The sequence below is a fragment of the Sminthopsis crassicaudata genome, chromosome 3, assembly GCF_048593235.1.
Source record: "Sminthopsis crassicaudata isolate SCR6 chromosome 3, ASM4859323v1, whole genome shotgun sequence".
NCBI classification, from domain to species: domain Eukaryota; kingdom Metazoa; phylum Chordata; class Mammalia; order Dasyuromorphia; family Dasyuridae; genus Sminthopsis; species Sminthopsis crassicaudata.
In genome coordinates, this window is record NC_133619.1 from 342,516,218 (window position 1) to 342,540,647 (window position 24,430).

A 24,430-nucleotide genomic window follows, 5' to 3' on the forward strand; every position below is an offset into this window, starting at 1 on the left:
TACTACTCAAAATGAACAGCTACATTTAGACTCTACCATTTATTTGGCAAGCAATCATGTGCTGTTTATTATATTCTTGTTTTTTAAAGGCTGTGTGTACCTGTGCATGTGTGTGTGTGTAATAATGTTGATACTATTTATTACTTTGTAAAGAGCCGTAGATAGTGGAGGAACTCTGGACTAAAGGGTCTTACACCAGTTTCCCCACTATTTGCAGTCCTTTACAATTACTCATCAATGCATGCTTTTTTTTAAAATAAAATTTTATTTTATTTTCAGATCCATCTTTTCCCTCCCAGTATAATTCCCATACATTGAAAACAAACCTCTCTTAACAAACATGTAGAGTCAAGCAAAATAAATTTCTGCACTGGTCAAGTCTAGGAGGAAAAGTCTCAATCTTTTAGGCTGAGATCCTCACCTCTCTATCAGGAAGTGGGTAGCATGTTTCATCTCCAATCCTCTGGAACTGTAGTTGGTCACTGAGTTGATCACAGTTACTAAGTCTTTCAAAGTTCTTTGTCTTTATAACACTGCAGTTATTGCATAAATTGTTCTCCTGGTTCTGCTCACTTCATCTTGCATCAGTTCATACAAATGTTCCTAGGTTTCTCTGAAACCATCCTCTTCATGATTTCTTATAGCACAATAATAGTCCATCACATACACATACCATAACTTATTCAGCCATATTTCAAATGATAGGCACTTTACATAATTCTTCTAATCAACAAAAAAATGTGGGTTTTTTTTTGTACAAAGGAACTACTGTGGAATATATATTAGAGATAGATGTATCCACATTTTTGCATCTGGTTTTGTACTATGTTTGTGAATGATCTTAAAATCACCAGCTTTGTGACCACTAACCCTTTGTTTTGATTTTGAATCACAATTTCTGATTTTACCCAATTATTCCTAAAAGGTGCTAGTATCCCCTTGAAAGGAACTGCTTAAAGCAACAGGGCAATTAAAAAGTCCTATTTTTATTTTGATGAATGAACAAAAAAAGAAAAGCAATCATGAGAGGTGTTTAATTGGAAAGGAGGAAACTGTAAATGACCAAAACAAAACAAACAAACAACATGTGTATGTATGTGTGTGTATATAACTATATACATATACACACATATATACATGCATGTATTATGCATACACACACACACGCGCGCGCGCACACAAACATGTATGTATATATTTACAAAAAAGATCTAAATTGGCCAAAAAGTAGGTCAGGCAATTACCAGAAGGAATACTACCTAGGAACTGATGAATCAATTCTTATTAAATTCTTCTTATATCTTATATCCTGAGCACTTTGGAAATAATACTAAGAGTGGAAATTGAATAATGAAATCCTAAATGTCAAAGTTTAAAGATCAAATCTTATGAACAATTCATGACTGTATAAAAGACAATAATAATGATGAGATAGTATACCAAAATTTCTGGAATACACAAAGGTAGTCCTCAGAGGAAAAAAAAAACCAATACCAAAAAACAAAAAACATATACACACAGAAGATACTTCAAGAAAATAGGAAAACAAGCTCAATGAAAATGTGACCAGAAACTTAGAAGGTACATAAATAATCCAAAACAAGCACAAAAGAGGAGATCCTAAAAATTAGGGGAGAAATTGCTAAATTGGATAAAAAAATTACTATGAAATCTACCAAGAAGCTTATATTATACTAATAGAAATGTGTATACTAGTATGTTACACACACACAGAGTAAATAAATACAAGATAATTTCATGTGGAATGAATAAAGATCTTCACAGAGAACATAGTGTTGGAGCTAATCTTTTGAGTAATATGAAGAATGTGAAAAAGGAATATAATCAAGACATGGATAGTATCTTAATAGAGGCAGGAGCTAGAATATTATTTAAGAGACCGAAGATGAATTTGGCCAGATATGTGGAGATGTACAGGTGAATTATGAATAACAAGACTATAAAAGAAGATTATTTCAAAAAGTTTTAAATGTTAAACAGATGCTTAGGAGTTATTATTACTTCCTACAGCCCCTTGAGCAATCACCAAAACAGAACACAGTACTTAAATTTCTAGAAAATTTTACAATGTCACCCAAATGTTAAATACTAAAATACTTCATTATAATATAGAAGCAACTGAGTTTTTGAAGAATTTTCAGTAAAGCAAAAATTCCTACTATTTTAGAAATCACTGTATTACACTCCTGGCAACAAACTGCTTTCTGAAAAATAATTTCAGCTAGTTAGGGAGCTTCTAGTAGAAAAGCTGGCTTGGTGATTAATAGGTTAATGATAATCAATTAAAACAAATGACTATCAAATATTAGTGAATACATTAAATACTTGATGTTAGATCAACATAAAGGCAAGGTGTATGAAGCATTAGTCATTTCAAACAACTGAAAATGACAAGCTAAATGTACATACTTTGCAAAACTGACTACTCAGCATAGTGATCAGTTTTGCCATGCCTATCAATCTACCATAACTTTCTTTTTAGCAGAATGCTAAAGCTCTGTGAAAAATACTGAGAAATGCTTAGCTAGATTAATTCTATGATTTCTTTTACCTAAGATCTGCTGGATTTTGGTATATTCTTTTATTTTTTTTTTATTTCTTCTGAATTTTCTTAAAATTTCACTCTTAATTTTTTATTCTGTTGTTTGGATTCCCCCTCCCCTTTTTTTAAATCAAGTTCATTAAAACTTTATTAATTTTGTTCTTTATCAGTTCCATAGCCTTCTTGGCTTCCACTTAATAAAATTTTCTTGTATTTTCGAGATTTCTTCTTTTCTTTATTTACCTTCTAATACTTCGTTACACTTTTATTAAGCCTCATTTCCTATATTGTTCAACTATGTCTTAGGATATATAGCCATACCCATACATATTTATATAAGACCTATTAAGATTTATAGATCTATATGTAAATATGTTTTTCTTTTCAGACTGTTCTTGTGTCATCCCAGAAATTTTGGGTGTTATTTCTCATCATTTTTATCTTTCACGTAGTTTATGTTAATATAAACTATTAAAAAGGTATTTATAAAAATTAATGTTTACATTTTGATACTTTTGCTATTTTATTGCATTAGGATCACAGCAAGGGAAGTGCTTAATATTTTGCTCCCATATACTCTCTCTCTCCTAATTTCTCTGTGCCCAGTTTTTGAAAAAAAGTGTCATGTGGTGCTCGGAAATATGAACTTTCTTTGATAGTCCGATTCAGACCTAAATTCTCCAATAGTTTGTTTAGTTCTATATTCTCTCTTTTGTTGTTTTTCTTTTTGGTAATATTTTTGGAACATTGAAAGTGATATATCATCATTTTCCAGTGTAGTTCAACTAGCTTTTCCATTATATTAAAGGAATATTGTGCCATCTGGTATATATTTTATTTTTAGTTTATATTACTATTTCTATATTTTAATGTCTTCATAAAGGCATGAATTGATACTAAGTTATCCCACCCTAGTTAAAGTATAAATTTTTCAATCAATTAATTATAGGCTTTAGACTAAGTATAAAAAGTCCTTCTAATTATAGTGACCTTATATAAGTTTCCTGTTCCTATAGTCTGAGAAAACCGGACCATACTTCAGGGATCTTATATAAATTTTTTGGGGGGGAGGCTGGGGTTAAGTGACTTGCCCAGGGTCACACAGCTAGGAAGTGTTAAGTATCTGAGACCAAATTTGAACTCAGGTCCTCCTGGTACTCTATCTACTGTGCCACCTGGCTGCCCCCTCTTATATAAATTTTTAAGACAGAGATCATGAGAGGCCAGACAGAGGATACCTGATTTTCTAAAAAATTACCCTTAAGAAGGAGCTGTCTTGGCAGGGAAAGAAGTCTTAGTTTTGGCCAGATCTTCTTCCCTATGAGCACAAATCCTTTAATCTGAGGAGGAACTATATGATTCAAGTGCTCTAAAGGATTTTTGACTTTATAAATCCATGCTCCTTCTTGCCCTCCCCCATTTGTCCTCCCACCCCACCCTATCCATCTCCCCTGGGACTTACTTATTAGTGGGAGTGGAAATTGAAATTAAGTTTATATAGACTATATTCTATGTCTAAGCAACTAAGAAGATTGTTTCTGGTCCTTTCCAAGGATATAAAGGCAGAAGAAGCATGACATTCCCTCCCCCCCCTTTCAAATGAAGTATAAACTTCAGGATAAATAACGACATTCATTAAATTCTGTCAATATTTATGTATATGTGTTTTCCCTCTACTAGATTGTACAATTATTTCTCTCATGCAAAACTTTTGTGAAATCTTAAAGAATTTAAAATATAAATTATTTTGATCTCCTCCTTCATAATACCAATCAAAAAACTGATTCTCATAAATTATCTGAGTGATAAATTTTTTAAAGGGTTGATTCTGTATCATGCAAAAAGTACTACATTCAACCAGAAAATGATTAACATAATTAGGGAGGTAGGGCTATAAGTTAACAAAGGGAATCACTACTGCCACACTCATCTATTAGTCTATCACATACTGCTTTTTAAGTACACATCAGAATATAGCATGAAGATTCTACGTGAAATTCTTAATGCCCATTTCATATTACTAGTTTAAAAAACCAACAACAATCTACATATTGTACAAGTAACTTTCAAAATGGTCTACTAGGCTATGCTCCCTTTTCAACTTCCTTGTTCTCTTCTATGCATTTTTATAAATGTTACAATGATCCTACTTTTGGGGCATCACTATTGGTAGCATTTTCCTCCCTCCTGCTTTGTCCCTTTCCATTCAAACTGAGAGAAACAGGATTAATAATAAATGGTAAATAAATGTTTACTTTATTTTAAATGCTTTTGAATTGTATAAATTCACCTTGTTTATAGTGAATTCTTCTTTGGATAAAATGCTATATAGTGTCTTGGCTAAGTTTTTTTTTTTTTTTTTAATTTGCATTAATCAGTTTAATTTTTTTCTTTGCTTTATGTTTTCTTAGTTTGGATGTTAGAATTACAGAACTTCCTAAGATACATTTGGTAGAGTACTCCCTTTTACACATATTGAGAATATTTTGTTAAATTAGCTATTGTTATTTAAATGTTTGAAGGAATTTCATTGATAAATCATCCTAGACTATGATAACCCCCTCATAATATATCATTCATGCCTGGCTTTTAATGATTTAAGATTTTTACAAAATATGTTAATAGAATATTCTATTTAGCATAAATTTTTCTGGAATATAAATGTGAGTAATAATGTTAGATAATTATTTTTCATTTTCTTGTCCCTGGTTGTGAGGTAAAATCATGAGATTCCTTGGAAAAAAAAATAAGATTTATAAATGTTTAATGATTATGAAAAAAAGGAGACATATTCACTAAAAGTATTTTCCTCTGTCACAGAGGATGTCCCATACAACATTCAAATATATAATAGGCATTGACTAGAAATGGTAAATTTCACCATATGCTGAAGTTTTCAGATGACATCGCACCAAGGCATGGATCTTTGCAAAGCCTAATATACTAAATGAGATCAAAATAATATAAAAATTTATCCTAACTACATACACATGCAGTTGGATGGACAAGTCATAGAATTGTTTATTCTATCTTAGACAGATATTACAGATTGACAATGAACTGAGCCCAAATGTGAATAATGGGGAGGGGAGTGTATTGCTAAAATTGTGTCATTTATAATGATTCCAAGCTTCTCCATGAAATAAAAACTCATTTTTTTAATCTTTTTTTTCCCCCAAATCATGTCAATAAGACTATCTCTGAAGACTCAACACTTTCTGAAGAAAGTGGTAGCCCAAAAGACAGTCAAAAAATACAATTTTGATATTGACATGCTCCATTACTAGCCAGAATAACTTTTAGGAATATGGAAGTTTTAGTCCCATTATGTTCTTCTCATGTGTGATCATATCTGGAGAGTTGGTTTTAGGTCTGGATATTTATTACCTTTTAGAAAGAACATCAATAAACCACAGATTATCCAAAGAAAGGCAACCAAAGTAGAAAAAGGCCTAAACTCCATAACATATGAAAAAAAGTTGAAAGAACTGTGATTATACATAAACACAAAAAAGAGGTTGAAACGAGATATAATAGCTATCTAAAAATATTTTTAAAGAAATTAGACTTGTCCTGTCTGGCCCCAGAAAATAGAATCAAGTTGAGAACTGCAGAAAGGCAAAATTAAACTTGATCTAAGAAAATGTTTTAACAAATAAGAGTTGTCTAAAATTAGAAATGGTCTCCCTGGGGACCTGGTAGGCTCTCCCTCAATACAAGCATTTAAGCTGAGACTGAATGAGCTCTTGTTGACTATATTGTTCTGGGAGCTCTTTTTCAAGTATAGCTAGACTAGGCAAGATAACTACTAAAGTCCCCTACCAACTCTGAAATTCTGATTTTTTACTAGCAATAAAGTATTACACAGGAGAAGGAAAAAAAAACAAAAACAAAAACAAAAACAAAAACAAAAACAAAAAAAAAGGAGAGAGAATGGGAGGAAAGGAGCTAGTCATATGGCTTGAGTGATACACAACAGATGAAAAGCTTATATATATTACCGATAAAATGTCAAGAAAGGCCCCTATTATGTTCTGTTATGTTCAGTAGGTTACTTGAGAAAGATTAAAAAGATATAGAGAAGAGTTACACAAAAGACAAAGGTGTAAACCAACCACAGTTTCTACCAATGGAAAGAATACTCAAATATGTGAGATGAACAGATCCTTCAAAGTATAAAAGTATTTAAGCTAAGCTGTGGTAAACTTAAAAATATTTTTTTAACTAGGTGTGTCCCTGGTTCATTAATCCCTGGTTCCACAGTTCATTAAAAGAATCATAGTTTAAAAGGACCTTCTAGAATTTGTACTCTATTAACAAGGATTGTAAAACAAAGGTCACTTCCATACATCAGGAAAGCACAATGAAAAGATTAAAAGAGTATTGAATTAAATAAAGCATTTAAATCTAGGTGGCCAGATGATTATGAGGGACTTTTTGTGCTTAGGAAACTAGGCAAAAGGGAGAAAGGTAAAGTTTATTGATCAAAGATTTATTCTGGTTGTTACCGACAATTTAAAACATCTAATAAAAAATAACATTAAGATATTGAATAACATCATAATATAATAATGGATTAACAATTTAAATAAAAATAAATTCTAGAGCAAAGCTGAAAATGCAAAATGATTGTGTAATGGAGAACATAAACTTAGAGCAAAAAGATAAAAAAGAGATGTTAAAGAAATCCTGGGAGTTATGTTATGATACATACCATGGAAAAAGTTAAGCCAATTGATAATATTAGGTCCTGACATTATCCAAAACAGAGGTGTATTTGTCAACAATAGGAAGATATTTTTCTAGATAAGTACTAACCTTAGAGAGGATAAGAAACAATTTCATCCATATAATGAAATAGAGGAAGTAAGTTACAATTACCATTAGTGTCTGAACCGGGATTTATCTAGCACACACTAGTAGAGAACCAAAGAACGGTTTAAAAGTACAATTACTCTAAATGAGAATATTTTCAATCAAGAAAAATTACATTAAATTTAATTAGTTTCAATTAATACAGCATGGAAGAAATTATTCCTAGTGTTATTATTGATAAAAGTTTCTAAACAAGCAAAATTGAATATTCAAAACACTCCAGAATGATCTAGAAGATGAAAATACAGATTTATATTTAAATAAATTTCACTTTAAACTTCTTTGAAAATTTTCCTATTTCTATAAAACAGAAGTAAAGCTGAACATAAATATATTTGAACAACCTCATATAACTTTTTAAGATCAATAATTTAGTTTGTCATAAAGGTGCCAGAAACACACTACATGCAAATAACTTGCTATAAAAATAAGAGCTGGATTAGCATTCCATTTTCCACATAATAAAACAAGGTTACGAAAATGTACATTTAGACCAATAGTTTAGTTGTTTTGTTTTGTAACACTTTTTTTTGTAAGATTCTGTACCTCGACATCCTGAACACTGGATAAAGAAGTTGATTAAATCCAGAAGTGCTATATCCCTGTCCTGCTTATATGATTCAATCCAGTCATCCACCACAGACTGTCAAGAAAAAAGAAAAACAAAAAACAACAACAACAAAAATGAGAACCTTAGCAAAATATACTTTTTTCAGAACAATAAACATTTAAAGACATTATGGTATTTTTGTTCCTACATGAAGGAGAAAATTATTTACTTGAAATTATTTTGATATAGGCAAATGTAAAAGAACTGTCTTTCATTTTCATAGGAAAACCAAAATCAAACAAACCCTATATTAAGAAGCTGAACCATTAGAGAACAAAATCCTCATCTGCAAATGTTGGTATACTTCTACAAGAGGTAGATGGGATTCAATTTTTTAAAAAGTAAAAATGGCCTTAATAAAGTTAATAACTATTAGGGATCTAGGTTAATATCTTTGGCAATAGAAAAGAAAGGTAAAAATAAGAATATGGCAACAATTTAAATGTAAGTATTCTTTTTAAAATTTTTCACTGTTAAAAATTTACAGAAAAATGGTTATGTTTTTAAAACAACTATGAATAGGGAAACAAAAAAATTACAGAAGAAAAAAAATACACAATTTGATTTCATAGAGCTTAAAATCTTAGCAGAAACAAAATCCTTTAGTTAGAATCATGAGTTGTTTTTTTTTTCTTTTGTTTAAATAAAGCTTTTTATTTAAACCATATGCATGGATAATTTGATAACACTGACCCTTGTATAATAGCCTTGTGTTTTAGATTTTCTCCTCCTTTCACCCATTCCCTCCCCTAGATGGCAAGTAATTCTATGTTAAACGTTAAAATGTTAAATCCAATATGTATAAACGTATTTATACAATAGAAGAAGTATTCTGCCAAAAATTTAAGTGTAAGTAGAAGCATTGTTAGTCCAATATGTTTTTAGAGGAAAGAATTATAATTGTTTTCTCAAATTTTTTTTTACTTTTTAATATTGACAAATCTAAGATAATTTATCAACAAAATCATCTCTCTAAAAATTATAAAAAATATAAATCAACAAAGAGTATATCAAATGGCAAAGAATATATTTAATATAGCTTTATTCTTAATCAAGACTTAAAATTTTCACCATTCTTCCTAATTTTAACCTGTTCCTTTGTAAATAAATTATACTTCTAATAATATGTTGAATGTTTATTCTTATGTAAGGATTTATTTAGAATGGGATAAATCCAGAAGTATTGACAAAATCAACCAAAAAAATTCTTGCTGGGTATATCAACTATAAACTATAAATTCAATGAATCTCATATAAAAGAAATCATGAAACAATTAAAATCTTAGATTATACAGTGTCTTAGCTGAAACAGAATATTCTAAATAGCCAAAGAAGTTTTGTTCTGTATCTTAAGTTCTACATGCTTTAATACCACATTTACATCTGATATATTGGGAAAAGTAGTCAGATTTAACTGAATTTCAGAATTTTAAATAAAGAACATTTGAGATCATACATGCAAATCCTTTTGAAATAAAGAAGCTAAAAGTCCCCAGGAAACTGACTTACTCTAAAATTATACAGAAATACAATGGAAGAGCTGAATCTAAAACCTAGATTTAATACAGACTGATACACTATTTGGGCAAATAGATTTTTACATTTTTAATGTACTATCCATTCAACAATTAGTTATAAAACAATTATTATATAGATAATATTGTGTTCAATGCTGAGGAAAAATAATTAAGAATTGATCTCTTGTCATCACATATGTTAAAGCCTAAGAGGGGGATAACTCATTTAATAACTTTACTTCTTTCTCCCTCAAGTTTCTAAGCAATTCTTTAAGACTATACACTGCAGGGCAAATTTGGAACCATATTGATAAGAGGGAATTTTCTAATCTGGATGTTCACCATAATATTGAATTCATCAGTCCTTAATCCATATCCCAATTCTTGGTCTTTTATTTGCTGACTCGACTCAACTTTTGCATCTTTTTGAAAAAACAGATATTGTACGCTCTGTTCCCTATTGAAATGTGTGAAGGAAGAGGGAGGACTTGGAATTTTCATTTCTTCCACTTTTGTTCCTTTCATATAACTGCTGATAATTACTGTAAAGCCAAGCCAGAAAGCAACACTTCTTTCTGATTGGAATAACTTATTTTTATGTTAGAATTTCATTTCTAAGCACCATCAAACTTGAGCCAATGTCCCCTGTAGAATTTTATGCAAAACACTGGATCCACATATTTTTCCTTTTACCCTTTTGAAATCTCCTTTCCTAAAGGTAGTTGTGCATAGTGAACACAGGGTAGGTCTTTAAGCCAGAAAGGGCAATTCTATGTTTTAACACCCAATTATGTGAACCTGGGCAAATCATTTGCCTTCTTAGTTCTCTAGACAGTTCTAAAACTAAACATACACAACAGAAGTTGACTTACATTGCTGGAGTGCTTCTCCATCAAAGAGTGCCCTACAACAATGCTATTACAAGACAAAACATTAAATCCATCTCCTCAAAGTTAGAGCATATATGATTGCTTAGGCAAGTAGCATAGTGCTAGACTAGGACTCAAGAGAACCTGAGTTTCAATTCTGCCTCAGAAAATTACTAGCTATGCCATGCTGGGCAAGTCACAATCTCTTTAACTCAGTTTCCTACTTTGTAAAAGGAGATAATAATGGCATTTATCAAACAAGCTTATGTGGAAAATTAAAGTTAACACATTTAAAGTGGTTCACAAATCTTATACATGCACATACACACCCTGCTATTACTATTACATGTCAGAGTATATTCAGAATTCCCTTTTTTCCAGAAATTTTAAAGACAAAATTACCACTATCTTCTATTTTCCAAACTTTCTAATTCAGCAACCAGTACTTCCTCATAAGTTTAAAAAAAAAAATCTGTTTTACCTTTTTCCCTTGCTAAATTTTAATGAATGAAATTATTAAAGTAGTAAATTTTTGTGTCTGGAAGAAATAGTGTTCCAGGAAACATCCAGATAATTGAAGTGTCCTTCACTGATAAGCCAAGTTTGGGACTTGTTTCTCAGTCCTTATATATGTCATACTCCTCAGACTGTTTCTCTTTTTCTTGATCCTTACCCTCAGGCCTCTCTACCATAGTTTTACCTTCCAGTTTATAAATTTTTACAGAGTAAAACACCACTGTAATAAACAATGCTATTTTTCTATTCCTTTCATGTACTACTTCATTTGAATAATATAAAAGTCATATTTCCAATCATGCACCTAATCCTAACTGATCTCTATGATGCCCATAATATGAATTTGCCTTCCACAGAATATATTACATTGTATACTATATGATCTTGGTACTGCCATTTTCTCTTTTTATCTTCATTTTTGTTGTTGTTTGTTTTTAATCACTTCATTTCTCATTACTTCTAATAGTGAATTTCCAGGCTCAATCCTTTGGTTGACTGCTTTTACTTGTACTATAATTTCTCCCTCAGGAATTTCTTCAAATATATGACGAGAACTTATATGCAAGGTACTGTGCTAGAGGCAGTAGAGGAAATAAAGACACAAATTCAATTCAACAGGGCAGACAAAAATAGCTATAGCACTTCAGAGAAGAAAGAGTACATTAGGCTGGGTTTTGCAGGAAAGCTTTATGTTAGGAGGAGGATTTGAGCTAAGTCTTAAAGGATAGGTAAGGAGAAAGATGTAGGCATTATTAGATTGTGGGTTTAGAGATGAAAAGGACGTAGAAGGCCATGTAGTCTATTCCCCTTATTTTATAGATGAATAAGTGATTTGTCCAAAATCACAAAGGAACCCTAACCCTAAATATGTGGCAAAAACAAAAATATGGAAATAGTTTGGGAGACAGTGACTTAGCCAGTATTTTTGAAGCAAAAGATAAACATAGGAAATTATTAAGAGATCGTTATGAAGAAAGGCACAATATAACCTTGAATGTCAGACTAAACAGAGTGGATTTTATTCAAGAGGTAATGATGCTTCTGTTAAAATTACTGAAGAGAATTTAAATTAAGTTATTGTAAAAATATTAATAATCTAATTTACTTTAACAACACTATTACCAATCAGATTTTTTTTTTTGCACCAGAATAAATAATGGCAGTAAAATAGGAGCATGTGTGCTGCTGAAGATATCAGTAGGCTCTCTATTTTTCTTGAATGTTATTATTGCTGATAATCTGAAATGCCAGAATTCTTTCACAAATCTGATGTTTATATGGCACAAGCATTAAGAGACTAAAGTTACAGTGGATTATGCTTATAATGGCTCAAACAGCTTATGGGATATTATAATTGATGGGAGTTACTTGGGGGTGAATGTTTTCCACCCAAAATACCACTTCTTGAACACTGGTTTTTCCCCATAATAGATGCTCCAAAAATGTTTATCAGTGAGCTCCTTATACATAAATACTAGATTGTGTACACTTCTGAAAAGTATGGCCCCAATGGCTGCAACAGCATTAGCTTTCTGCATAATAGCCAAAAACTTATTAATTAATAACAAAGTGGAAAGAACTCTACATACTTTTAAGAAAACTTGATTGATTATACAGTTCAGACATACATTATTAACAGAATTCAATCCTCTGGGGGGAAAAATCTTAGGGTGAAATATATAATCTTATATTGCATTTGTTAAATATTAGGATAGCAGCAGAAAGGCAGCAAATATTCAAAAATAATAATTGAAATAAGAATCAAATGTGTCTGAAACAGCTGTAAATCCTTTAAAATTTTTCAGTAATAAACCAAACTGTATGAATCTTTTAGAAGTGGTTTTTTTTTTCCCTCCCCAACTTTCTGAGGTTCCTAGAAGCAAGAAGGCTGGTTCTACAAAATTTCATATTAGTCGTTTCTACTTTCTTTCTGTAAAGCAAGGTGCCAAGTATTGAAATTTGTTTTACATGTTTATTGAGTATTGCTTGTAAAGCATTTCTGGAGACAAGAAAGTTACAAACATTAATGAAATATATGTGTCCTAATTTCAAGAGCTATTAAAAGCAGGTCTAATCTTCTTAATGGGAGACACATTCTATATACTGAGGTAGAATATAACCCGTCCACTATATGACTTAATCCATGTAGATTTTGTCTATGCCCTTTCATAAATCTTGTACACAGGACCAAACACACAGAGGACTTCTCTAATTTTTAATACCTCATAAAATCCCAAGTATACCGATTTGCCTCATGCTTTTAGTACATTATCAGCCCACTTGCTTTTGCAATGTTATTTCTGAAACATAAGACAATAACTTCTTGAATCAGAACTGGAAGAGACAAAGATAATCTATTCAAATATTTAAATTTTAAAGATAAAAAAATTGAAGGTCAAAAGACATTTAACTACTTGCCCAAGGTCAAAAAAGGTAGCATTAAAGAAAAAATCCTTGCATGTGTTAGCGCTAGTAATAAGATATAAACTTTGTATACAAGTCATAAATTTTTTCATTGCACTTTGAATGTCATGTAATTTCTAATGTTAGTCATGGCTCTCCATGATTTGTTCTATATAGCATCAAATAATATTGATTTAAATGATTAGTTAATGTCAGGGAGTATTTGGCAATCATTATAAATGCTAAAAATTTTCCTTCTATAATCCAAATATGGGTCCCTTAATCACCTATTTAATTATAAATTTGTTACACATGTCCCTCCTACAAGAGGACAAAAGTCAAAATGTCTGAAGATTCCTTCACTGCAGTCAACAATCACAAAAATAATCTATGAACTCTTATGACATATTTAACTGACATATTTATCATTTGAAGCTAACTGGGAATTGATTATTCTAAGCTACCTCTGCTTATCATAGTTTAAAAAGATACAAAGTTGGGGCACTTAGAAATGTCATGAATCACTTTCTTCTTTGCAATAGTACTGACTACTTATGATGTAGGTATGCATACAATGATAGGTCTCAAGCTTGTTGGTGAGATAGAAGCAACATATCTAATTTATCTCCTTGTTTTTTGTGGGTGTGCAACTGTTGATTTGCAAAATACTAATAAATATATACAGATAAAGAAACTAAGACACAGAGAAGCTAAGGAAACTATTTGGAGCAATACTGCTGAGTGAAAGTATTCCTACTTTAAAGACCACTGTTTTCCTTACTCTATCACTCAGTGTTTCATCAAAGAGGAATGAGACAAATACAAAATTATTAGTTAGTAGAATGAAAAATTATGAGAAGATGGTAGAATTTTAGGATCAAGAGAAATCCCTTGAAAACACTCCAAAAAAAAGTTCTAAAAATATAACAAAAGTTATAATGATATAGAAAAATCAAATAAAATGAGTTCTAACTTTCCATTCAATAAGAGGATATTTTTTAAAAAATCCATAAACCATCAAATTTCTATTGAACTATTGAAAGTAGACAAACTAGAATAAGTAGAAAAACAAAGTGGTCTTGCAGGAGATACCAGAGCAGCACATCACATCAAGAAATACAGAATTTTCACTAGTTAACCCAAAGCCAGAGCAAAGCTTAGTTAAATGATTCATGTCCATACTTGTAGTAAGAGAAAGAGCCAAAGCTGCACCCAAACTTGAATGACCTAAGGACTTCATTTATAGAAATTCCTCCTCCAAGTCACTAAATACCCTTTAAACCATTGACACAACTTTACCTCCATACCTGAGATTAAAAAATTCAGAAGAAGAAAAGCAAAACACACATTACCACCCCCCACACACAGATTTTTTTTTTTTTAATAGCAAATAATTGGAAAAAAACAGAGTGCCTATGTACTGAGGAATGACTAAACAAATTACGGTACATAAATGTAATGGAATATATTATCAGACTTCACAAAACATGGTTTCAGAGAAAATTTGTGTAAACTGGTTTAGAATGAAATGAGCAGAAATAGAAAAATTTACATAAGAACAACATTAAAAAGAAAAACAACTGAAACATTTGAGAACTTTTTTAATGACAAGAGATTCCAAAGGAATTTCCTTTTACATATTGTTTTGGTATCCTCTTCAAGTCCTAAAGGCTTAAATAAGCCCTCTGATCAAAAGTGATCTATGGAACATTTCAAATGTTCAAACATGTTTAAAACCCAACACATCATCTTTCTCCTAAAACCCTTCCCTTTTCTAAATTCCCTTATGGGAGTCAGTCAATAAGCATTTATTAAGTGCCTGGGCTACAAAGAAAGACAAAACAATAGTCTTCAAGAAGCTCATATTCTTAAAGGTTGAGGTAAGCAAATAAACATGTATAAATAAGCTATATACAGGGGAAACAGTAAAAAATTAACAGAAGGAACATTGTAGATTAAGAGACTGGGAAAGGCTAAAGGAAGCCAGAAGGAGGGAGAGCATTCTACTTTGGGAACAGGGATTATTTCACTATTAGCAATTGTATTCCCCAGTACCTACTACAGCATCTGACACATAATAATACAAGTATTCTTAATAAATACTTGCTGAAGAACTGAAATGAATTATGAGAAATGAAAAGGGTAGTCCAAACAGGTAGGAGTACCAATAGAAGACAGTGTCAGGAGGATAGAATTGACAGAAGAAAATAACCTGTAAGAGAACGCAGTCAACAAAGTCAAAAAGTTATAGAGACATCAAGGAGAAGGACTCAAAAAAGAACCTCAATTTGGCAATTAAAAGATTGCCAATAACTTGAAAAATATTCAGATGATGCATTTTCTATATTCTGGTTACCAGTTCAAAATAGAGGTCAATCAAATACCTTCAAAGAGAAAAGGCCAACTAATATAATGAAAAATGTTTTGGACCTGAAGTCAGATGACCTTTAACATTAATTAAACTATTAGCCATTAGTATACTGATCCTAGTCATTCAAACTTTCTGATTTTTTTCAGAGGCAAAAGTACTGGCATACCTCACTTCATACTTATTATTATGAAGTATTATTATGAAGAGAATGCTTTGTAAAAATTGAAACTAATACTTGTAGCACATGATTTATGATAAAGAATAGGATTGAACAGAAATAATGTCACCAAATCAGATTGAAACTAGATAAAGTAAACCACTGGAGCAACTGGGGTTGGGAGGGATGATTATGGAGAACTGAATCAAATAACATATATTGGAGTAGAATGCTTATATATGTTATGTGTTACTAGAGCTTTTCATTAAATGCTGTTTTAAGAATATATGTGTCCCACTTTTTGAGTGGACACTATATATCTTCTCTTTCTTTGCTTCATCTATTACAGGCTGTTGATTAATAAAATGAAACATGAAAATGTCATAACAGAAAATAAAGAATTGAAATGTATTAAAACTTAAGATTAATTTCAAAATCAGTGTAATTACCACAGTACAAAAAAATATCATTTTATTCATTGAAGCAGAAAATGGTATAGTAAACAAGACTGCTAAGCCTGGAGTTAGAAAGGCCTGAGTTAGTAAAATGCAGATTCACATATTAGCTATGAGACACTGGGGGCAAGTCACTAAGCTTCAGATTTTTCAACTTTTGTAAAAAAGAAATCATACTAGTATCAACCTGCCAAGATTATTGTGAGATCAAATGAAATATCTGTAAAATGATGAACACATAGCAAAATTTAAATATTTTCAAATGGCAATCATTAAGTCACAATTATAATTCTAAAATAATTATAATTTTTTTACATAATTTCTTAAGCTTTTATGTACTTTAGAAATTGAAAAACATCAAGAAATGAATTGGTATTGATCACAAGAGAAGGAATAGGAGAAGAAGAAACTTTATATGGGCAATGATATGAGTAAGCATTAATAAAAGCAATTTTAATTATCTGTCTTAATATAATACATCATGAAATTTTACTAATTAAGACAACAATGAGCAAAATGAACAAAATCAATTTTCCTTCCTCTCTTTTCTCCTGTTTTCTCAAGCATAATGATAATCAATTTAATAGCCAATATGAGAAATATTTTTAAAAATCAACATCATTTAATGGCTCGACTGGGTAATCAGAAAAACTGATAGTGCCACGTTTGTGACTGAAGAACTGGCTTGCTTCTTAGTTGAAGTTAGTAAAGCTTTAGAATAGGTGTATAAAGATGATTGCTTATTAATTTATCAATCTACAAACAACAAATTTCCCATAAACCAAAAAAGCCATCATAGTCGGTGAAATTCTCAATTTTTGTTTACATTAGTCTGTATTTTATTTGCTTTTTAGTCTTATCAAATTTCTTTAGGGAAAGAAGAAATGAGAATAAAGATATGTTGACTTTCATAAAAATAGACATATATAAGATTATTAGGAAAATTATTAGCTGCCATTTTTTATATATTGAGAAAATGATTACTCAGCTTTTAGCTACTTTAGGCTGCTGTTCTCCACATTTCTCCTGATACCTACACCACCAGTATGAAGTCTACTGATATGGCTCCATCAATTAGTGGTGAGCAAGCATTTAAAAAAATTCTAAATAATAAATAGCCAAGAGAATACATATCAGTCTAACCCTATTTCCAAAAAGCTCAGATAAACAGTTTTTCTGTGATGGGAGAAAAATTACATGCCAATTTTATTTTAGTTTCCTATCACATATTGCTTCAATAAAAGTTCATAATTCCAACTTTACTTTAACCTAAAAATGTCAAGGACATCTTAACTAAATTAAAAATAAAAATCTACCCCAACTGGGAATTTAAACATAACTTTTCGACAAAGAATGTTAAAGAAAATTAACAAGGATACCATAAACTAAAAGATCAGAACAAAAAACTCAAAGCAAACAAAACAAACAAAAAAAACCCTCAATAGTTCACGTTTGTTTAAACTTAGTCATTGCTCACATAGGTGAAGCATAAGCATTATTTACAATAACAGTTCATAATAGAGACATTTATACATGATAATCCAAAACACTGTCTTAAAATTCCACAATAACATTCAGCCAATTACCAGAGACACAAATATAACTGAAGATATTAGCAATGGAACTACTGACCTCTAATAGCTTTTATTTTTGTTCAGAATATTTCCATGGAAGCAATCAGTCTTAGGGCACTAAATTAATCACTTACACATACTCCTTCTGTTAAATGGATTCTATCTAATTCCTTCAATAGTGGCATGATCACACTTATTAATTCCCTATTATATACATAATGTTATATATAATATATACAATGAAACATAATATGAATATATAGGCAACACTAAATTAAGAAATATATACATAAAGTGAAGTTAACAAGTTAGTAAGCCATATGAAAGTATCCCAAAAGGAAAAAACAAATTAAGATTATTCTAAGAAACAGGTGCAAATCAAGTGCCAGTCTGAGGATATTAGGAAAGACTTCATTATAAGAATGGCATTTGAATTTGTATTTAAAGGATGAATAGACTTTCAGCCAACAATAGATCCAAGAGAGAAAGTAAAATTAGTTCAGCAAAAGCACTGAATTGGAACAGTGCAGGACATTAAATGAGAGGGGAAAAAAAAGAATTATGAAGTGGCCATTAGTCCAATTTGTCTGGAACTTACTGCACACGGACAGTTATGATATGCCTTAAAAGCAAGAAAATATACATTAGCATTTCGATGCACTGCCAAGAAAATCCAGCCACAAGAGTTAAATAGAGACATTCAATTTAAGATAACTGCAGACAAAGTAAAGGCTTTTACTTTTGTTTTAAAAGTAAAAATTATAGCCTTTTATTTTTCAAACGAACATTTTGAGCATTATTTGAAACAATCTCATCAAATTGGCTGCAAATTGGTATGCAAACATACATACTTTGATCACCCTTTAGGAAAATAGGAGGAGAATGAGAAAAGAAAAAGGGAAAATAGAAAGGAATGCTGAAGCAGAAGGGAAAAGGCATGAAAAAGGGGAGGGTGCTGATAAAGGGAAGGGAGACAGATTGGCCAGAAATATTGGTGAGGAGGGGAAAAAAGAGAGAAAAGTATAACTTGGAATAAATAGGATGGCTGAAAATAGAGTAATTTTAACTGTGAATGTGAATGAGATGAACTCTCCCATAAAACAGAAGTGGACAGCAAAAGGATTAAAAGTCAGAATCCTAAAATATGTTGTTTACAAGAAACATATCTGAAACAGAGAAATATCTACAGAGTAAAGATAAAAAGTTGGAGTTGAAGGGAAAAAAAAGCAGGGATGGCAATTCTGATCTCAAATCAAACAAAAGCAAAAACAAATCTAATTAAAAGAGACAAGGAAGGAAACTACATCATGCTAAAGGATACTATAAAATGAAGTATGAACCATGTGGTATAAGATCCAAATTGCAAGTAGAGAAATTAAGAGAGCTGCAACTAGAATTAGATACCAAAATTATCTTTGTGAGGGATCTCAACCACATTCTGTCAGAACTAGATAAATTCAATAGATGCAGAAAAGGCATTTGGCAAAATACAATATCTATTCCATTTAAAAACACTAAACCCCAGGAATAAATGGAATTTTCTTAAAATGACAAGTAGTTCTATCTAAAATCACCAGCAAAGATTATAATGGGGATTACCTAGTAATATTCCCAATAAGATAAGGAATGAAACAAGGCTGCCCATTATTACCACTACTATTCAACATTGCACTAGAAATATTAGCTTTAGCAATGAGAAGAAAAAGAAATTGAAGGAATTAGAAAAGATAATTTGAAAACAAAATTATCACTCTTTCTAATATTCTTCTCTAAGATGTAATGTTCTCTGGAAACAGGTTTCTTGGGGGGCTTCTGGAGGCAGCCTTCGTTTCAGTTCAGTGTAATCACCCTGAATGCAGCCAGGAGTTAAAGTCCAAATCCTCCATTGTCTCCTTCCAAGTCTTGTCTCTTTTCCTGGGAGGCTCAGCTAGTTTTCTTAGAGGCCTATCTCTCTCTTTGGTTCCAAGAGCTCCTACTAATAGTTCTTTGCCTCTGCCAACTTCAGCCTCCAACCAGCACAAAGGTGGAAGATGGAATGAATTTGTCTCACCCTCAGAAAGTTTCTAGTGCACTTGTCCTTTTCTGGCCCTGACAGCTCCTCTTTATATGTTCCACACTGAGTATACAGCAATCATTATATCACTAGGAAGCCATTATTTGTTATAGGATTACATCAATGCTAAACTAGATTTAACCACTGTCTCCTCAATTCCACTTACTCAGCATCTTGTTAAGAATCCTAACAACTCTTTGTAGATGATATGCTTGTTAGAGAGTCCTAGAAAACCAACTAAAAAACTATTAGAAACAATTCACAACTGCAAAGTTGAAGGATATAAAATAAACCCAGTCATCAGCATTTCTGTATGTTACCAATAAAGTCTAACAGAAAGAGATAGAAAGAGAAATATCATTTAAAATAACTGGATAATGTAAAATATTTGGGAGTCTACCTGTCAAGACAAATTCAGGAACTATATGAACACAATTACAAAACTTTTTTCACACAAATAAGATGATACTATAAGTAAATTAAGAGAAAAAGGGACAATCTACTTCAAATCTGTGGAGGAGGAAGGAATTTATGGCCAAAGAAGAACTAGAGAACATTATGAAATGCAAAATGGATACTTTTGATTAAACTGAAACCAAAATAGCCTTGCAAGATTAGAAGGGAAGCAGAAAGCTGGGAAAACATTTTTACATACAATGTTTCTGATAAAGGACTAATTTTTAAAATGTACAAAGAACTGACTCAAATTTAAAAGAAAACAAGTGATTCCTCAATTTGTAAATGATCAAAGGATATGAATTTTCAGATGAAGAAATTAAAGTCATTTCTAATCACTTGAAAAAAAGTGCTCTAAATCACTACTGATTAGAGAAATGCAAATTAAGACAATGCTGAGGTACCACTTCAAACCTCTTAGATTAGATAAAATGAAAAGAAAAAGATGATAAATGTTGGAGGGGATGAAGAAAAACTGGGAATATTAATGCATTATTAAGGGAGTTGTGAAATGATCCAACCATTCTGGAGAGCAATTTAGAACTAAGCCCAAAGGCCTATCAAACTGTGCATACCCTTTGATCCAGCAGTGTCTCTCTTGGACCTGTATCCCAAGAAGATCATAAAAAAGGGAAAAGAACCCACGTAGACAAAAATGTTTATAGCAGCCCTTTTTGCGGTGGCAAAGAACTGGAAATTGAGTAGATGTCCATTAATTAGGGAATGGCTGAGTAAATTATGGTATATGAATATAATGGAATATTATTATTCTATAAGAATTGAAGAGCAGGCTGATTTTGGGAAAAGCCTAGACAGACTTACATGAACTGATACTAATAGAAGTAAGTAGAATCAAGAGAACATTGTACATAGCAAGAACAAGATCACTGTGATAGCAACTTTTTTCAACAATGAGGTGATTCAAGGCAATTCTAAAAGACTCTTGATGGAAAGAGCCACCCCCAACCCATAAAGAGATCTAAGGAAATCAAAGCATAGTATCTTCACCTTTTTTTTTTTTTTTTGGTTGCTATGGTTTGTTTACTTGTTTTATTTTGTTTTGTTTATATCCCCCCCCCCATTTTCATTTAATTTTTCTTGTACAGTATGCAAATATGGAAATATCTTTGGAATAATTTTGTATTCCTTGCTATCTATGGGAAGGAGTGAGAGAAGTTTTCAATGCAAGATTTTGCAAGGTGAATTATCTTTATATGTACTGAAAAAGTAAAAAGGCTATTTAAAAAAAGGGAAAAGCCAACAAACATCCTAACATACTAAAAAAAGTTTTTTTAAAAGCTATAATAAATTCAACAAAGTATTAAGAAAAAATAAGTTCGAACAAAATAGTAAGTAAAAGCAATATAGAAACAAAACAAAAACATTTTTTTTTTAAAATGTGCAGCACTCTTCAATCAGATTCTGCAGTGAAGGAGATAGAACATCAGGAAACAGAACATCAGAGGATGATAACGTTCTGTCAAGAATTTCAGTTTGACTATTGGAGAACTATCTATGAGAACCTTGTACAAAGACCAAAAAGAAGGGAAAATGCTAGAAAAGGCTTATTATACCTGCTTATTTTTATTAAAAGTGAAACCAGAAAAAAAGACAAAAGATAAATGTAAAGATAGCATAGAGAAACTACTTCTACTTAAAAAGAAAAATAATATAGTTGATGGAATAGGTTTTATTATACACCCAGAGGCTAAAAGAAGCATTATTCATAAATCAATTTGATCATCACCTACTTTTGTATAATGCATAAATATTTGCCCCCCAAAAAATAAATAAATAAAAATCTAGTGACAACACATTTACTGAGATAGAAGTGGTAAGGAAATGATTTGTAGAACTTGGTAAGACCACCCAAATAAAATCTACACTCTTAGAATATTTAGTCACTTCAACGGAAAGGGATGAAAAAGTAAAGCTGGAGAAAAAGTTTCTTCAAATGAACTGATAGGTACTGGATGAGGCAGATACACTGTGCAGTAGATAAGAGTGCCATACTTGGAGTTAGAAAGACTTGAGTTCAAATTTGACCTCAGATCAGCCTACCAGCTTACCAGCTGTGTGCACCTCAACAAGTCACTTAACACTATTTGCTCAGTTTCCTCATCTGTAAAATGGCATGAGAAAAAAAGCAAGCCACTCCAGTTCCTTTATTAAAAAACAAACAAACACACAAAAACCACAACCAAAACCAAAACTAAACACAAACAAATACAAAAGCACCCAAATGAGGTCACAAAGAGTTGGATGTGACTGAAAAGAATAAATGACAAAGATATGGAAAAATATGCTAATCATAACAAAAACAAAAAAAAAAACACAAATAATTATTCCAATTTGTTTTAATAAAAAGAAAGTAATTTATTATTGAAATGAGAATGATATTGCTGTCAATGTACAGCCAAAACACTGATTTCACAAAGCTAAGCCCAAAATATATACTACAACAACAACAACAACAAAAAACAGTGAGCAAAAGGTGTGACTTACAATTCAAGATTTAACCCTGAACTATTTAAACAAGTTACTGAAAATCAAAAGGGGGAAATGAACTGTAATGACATCAATACTATGTAATTTCACAAGCTAAAAAAATATAAATTAAATGACACAGGAAGACCAAAAGTGCCTTATTAATTCAACACTCATCTGACTGACTTGCCAAGTGATGAGAAAGTTGTCCAAGGTTATACTAGGTCAGAAAGTAATTTTGATATAAAGGAAGTAATATTCTTTTAATTAAAAAATAAAAATAGTTTGCAGATGAGGATAGCAGAATAGTTTTGATTTACTTTTTTTATTCCATTCATTCCCATTTGTCTTAATGACAAAAATTTAAACAACTGGTAAAATTTCCATAATAAATGAAGAGTGATGATTTAAGATAACTTGTAAAGTCCTTTCTAACTTTAGAATTAACAAATTCTCTTATGGTGTCCTTATGGTCTATTTTGGATAACTAAGAATTTATTAATAGTCTTTCCAACTTAATATTCATTCACTCAGTATGCAGTCAATGCCTATGTGCAGAATACTATGCTAGATGCTAGGGAATATATATATATATATATATATATATATATATATATATATATATATATATATATATATATATATATATATATACACACACACAGTTTAGATAAGATGTGGTACCAGTCCTTATGGAAAATCTTCAAATTAACAAATCCAACTAATTGTACAAATTTTTTTCCTAAAAAGAATTTTTTGACAGAATCAGAATAGACCTCTTTCAATCCATTACTAAAGGATAGCTGCTGAAAAAAACAATTATGTCAATGGAAAGTTTCCTACTAAAAGAAACATTTCCTGACTTCAAAACATCCAATTTTTAATATAACAATTCAGAAAATGGAATTCAATCCATCAATCAGTGAACAATATTTAATCAACAACTACTATATAAAAGCTCTGGGCTAGACATTTTGTCTAAAACTAACATTAAAAAGACTTTTTTCCTGAAGAAATTACAAAGAATTAGATCAATTATCTTCTATTTCAGTTTATTATTTAATAAAAATATACAGTTTAGAAATACCATGTAAACATAATGCATTTTTATATTTTTAACAGGTCCAATGTCACTAATCCAACATGTAGTTTCCAGCTAACTAATGTACTTACACCAATAAAGTAAATCTATTATATTATGCAAATATATTTACCTGCATTGCACTTTTCCCCAGTTTTACTACTTCAAATAATGTGACAGGCTCCCCTTCTCCATTCTGTTGAGGATGGCCATTAGCTCTTCCCCGGCCAGCTCCCCTAATTCCAGCTTCAGAACGGCTCTTCTCTCCAGGAGACTTCCGAGGTTTTTTATTTGTAGACTGAAGAGAAAAAAAGACCAATCAAAATGAAATACAACTGGACTTCAAATTGATACAGCAGTTGGGTACTAAAAATGTCCATCAATAAAAGCAGTAAATAAAAGCAGTGTCTTTTATGTGTTTACCAAACTGTTGGGGATAAAAG

General features: G+C 31.1%; 1 protein-coding gene across 3 annotated transcripts in view; it reads right to left on the reverse strand.

The window, feature by feature from the left end:
* STAG1 (STAG1 cohesin complex component) overlaps nt 1–24,430 on the reverse strand; it is a 318,115-nt gene that overhangs the window by 141,227 nt on the left and 152,458 nt on the right. For 2 of the 3 annotated variants that reach the window (XM_074301602.1, XM_074301601.1), the window contains exons 4-5: nt 24,121–24,285; nt 7,985–8,081 (exon numbers count right to left, since the gene is read on the reverse strand). In XM_074301602.1, the coding sequence (XP_074157703.1) occupies nt 7,985–8,081; nt 24,121–24,285 (262 nt within the window). Of the gene's footprint in view, nt 1–7,984; nt 8,082–24,120; nt 24,286–24,430 lie in introns of those variants that run through there. The other variant, XM_074301603.1, reaches the window with a different exon arrangement.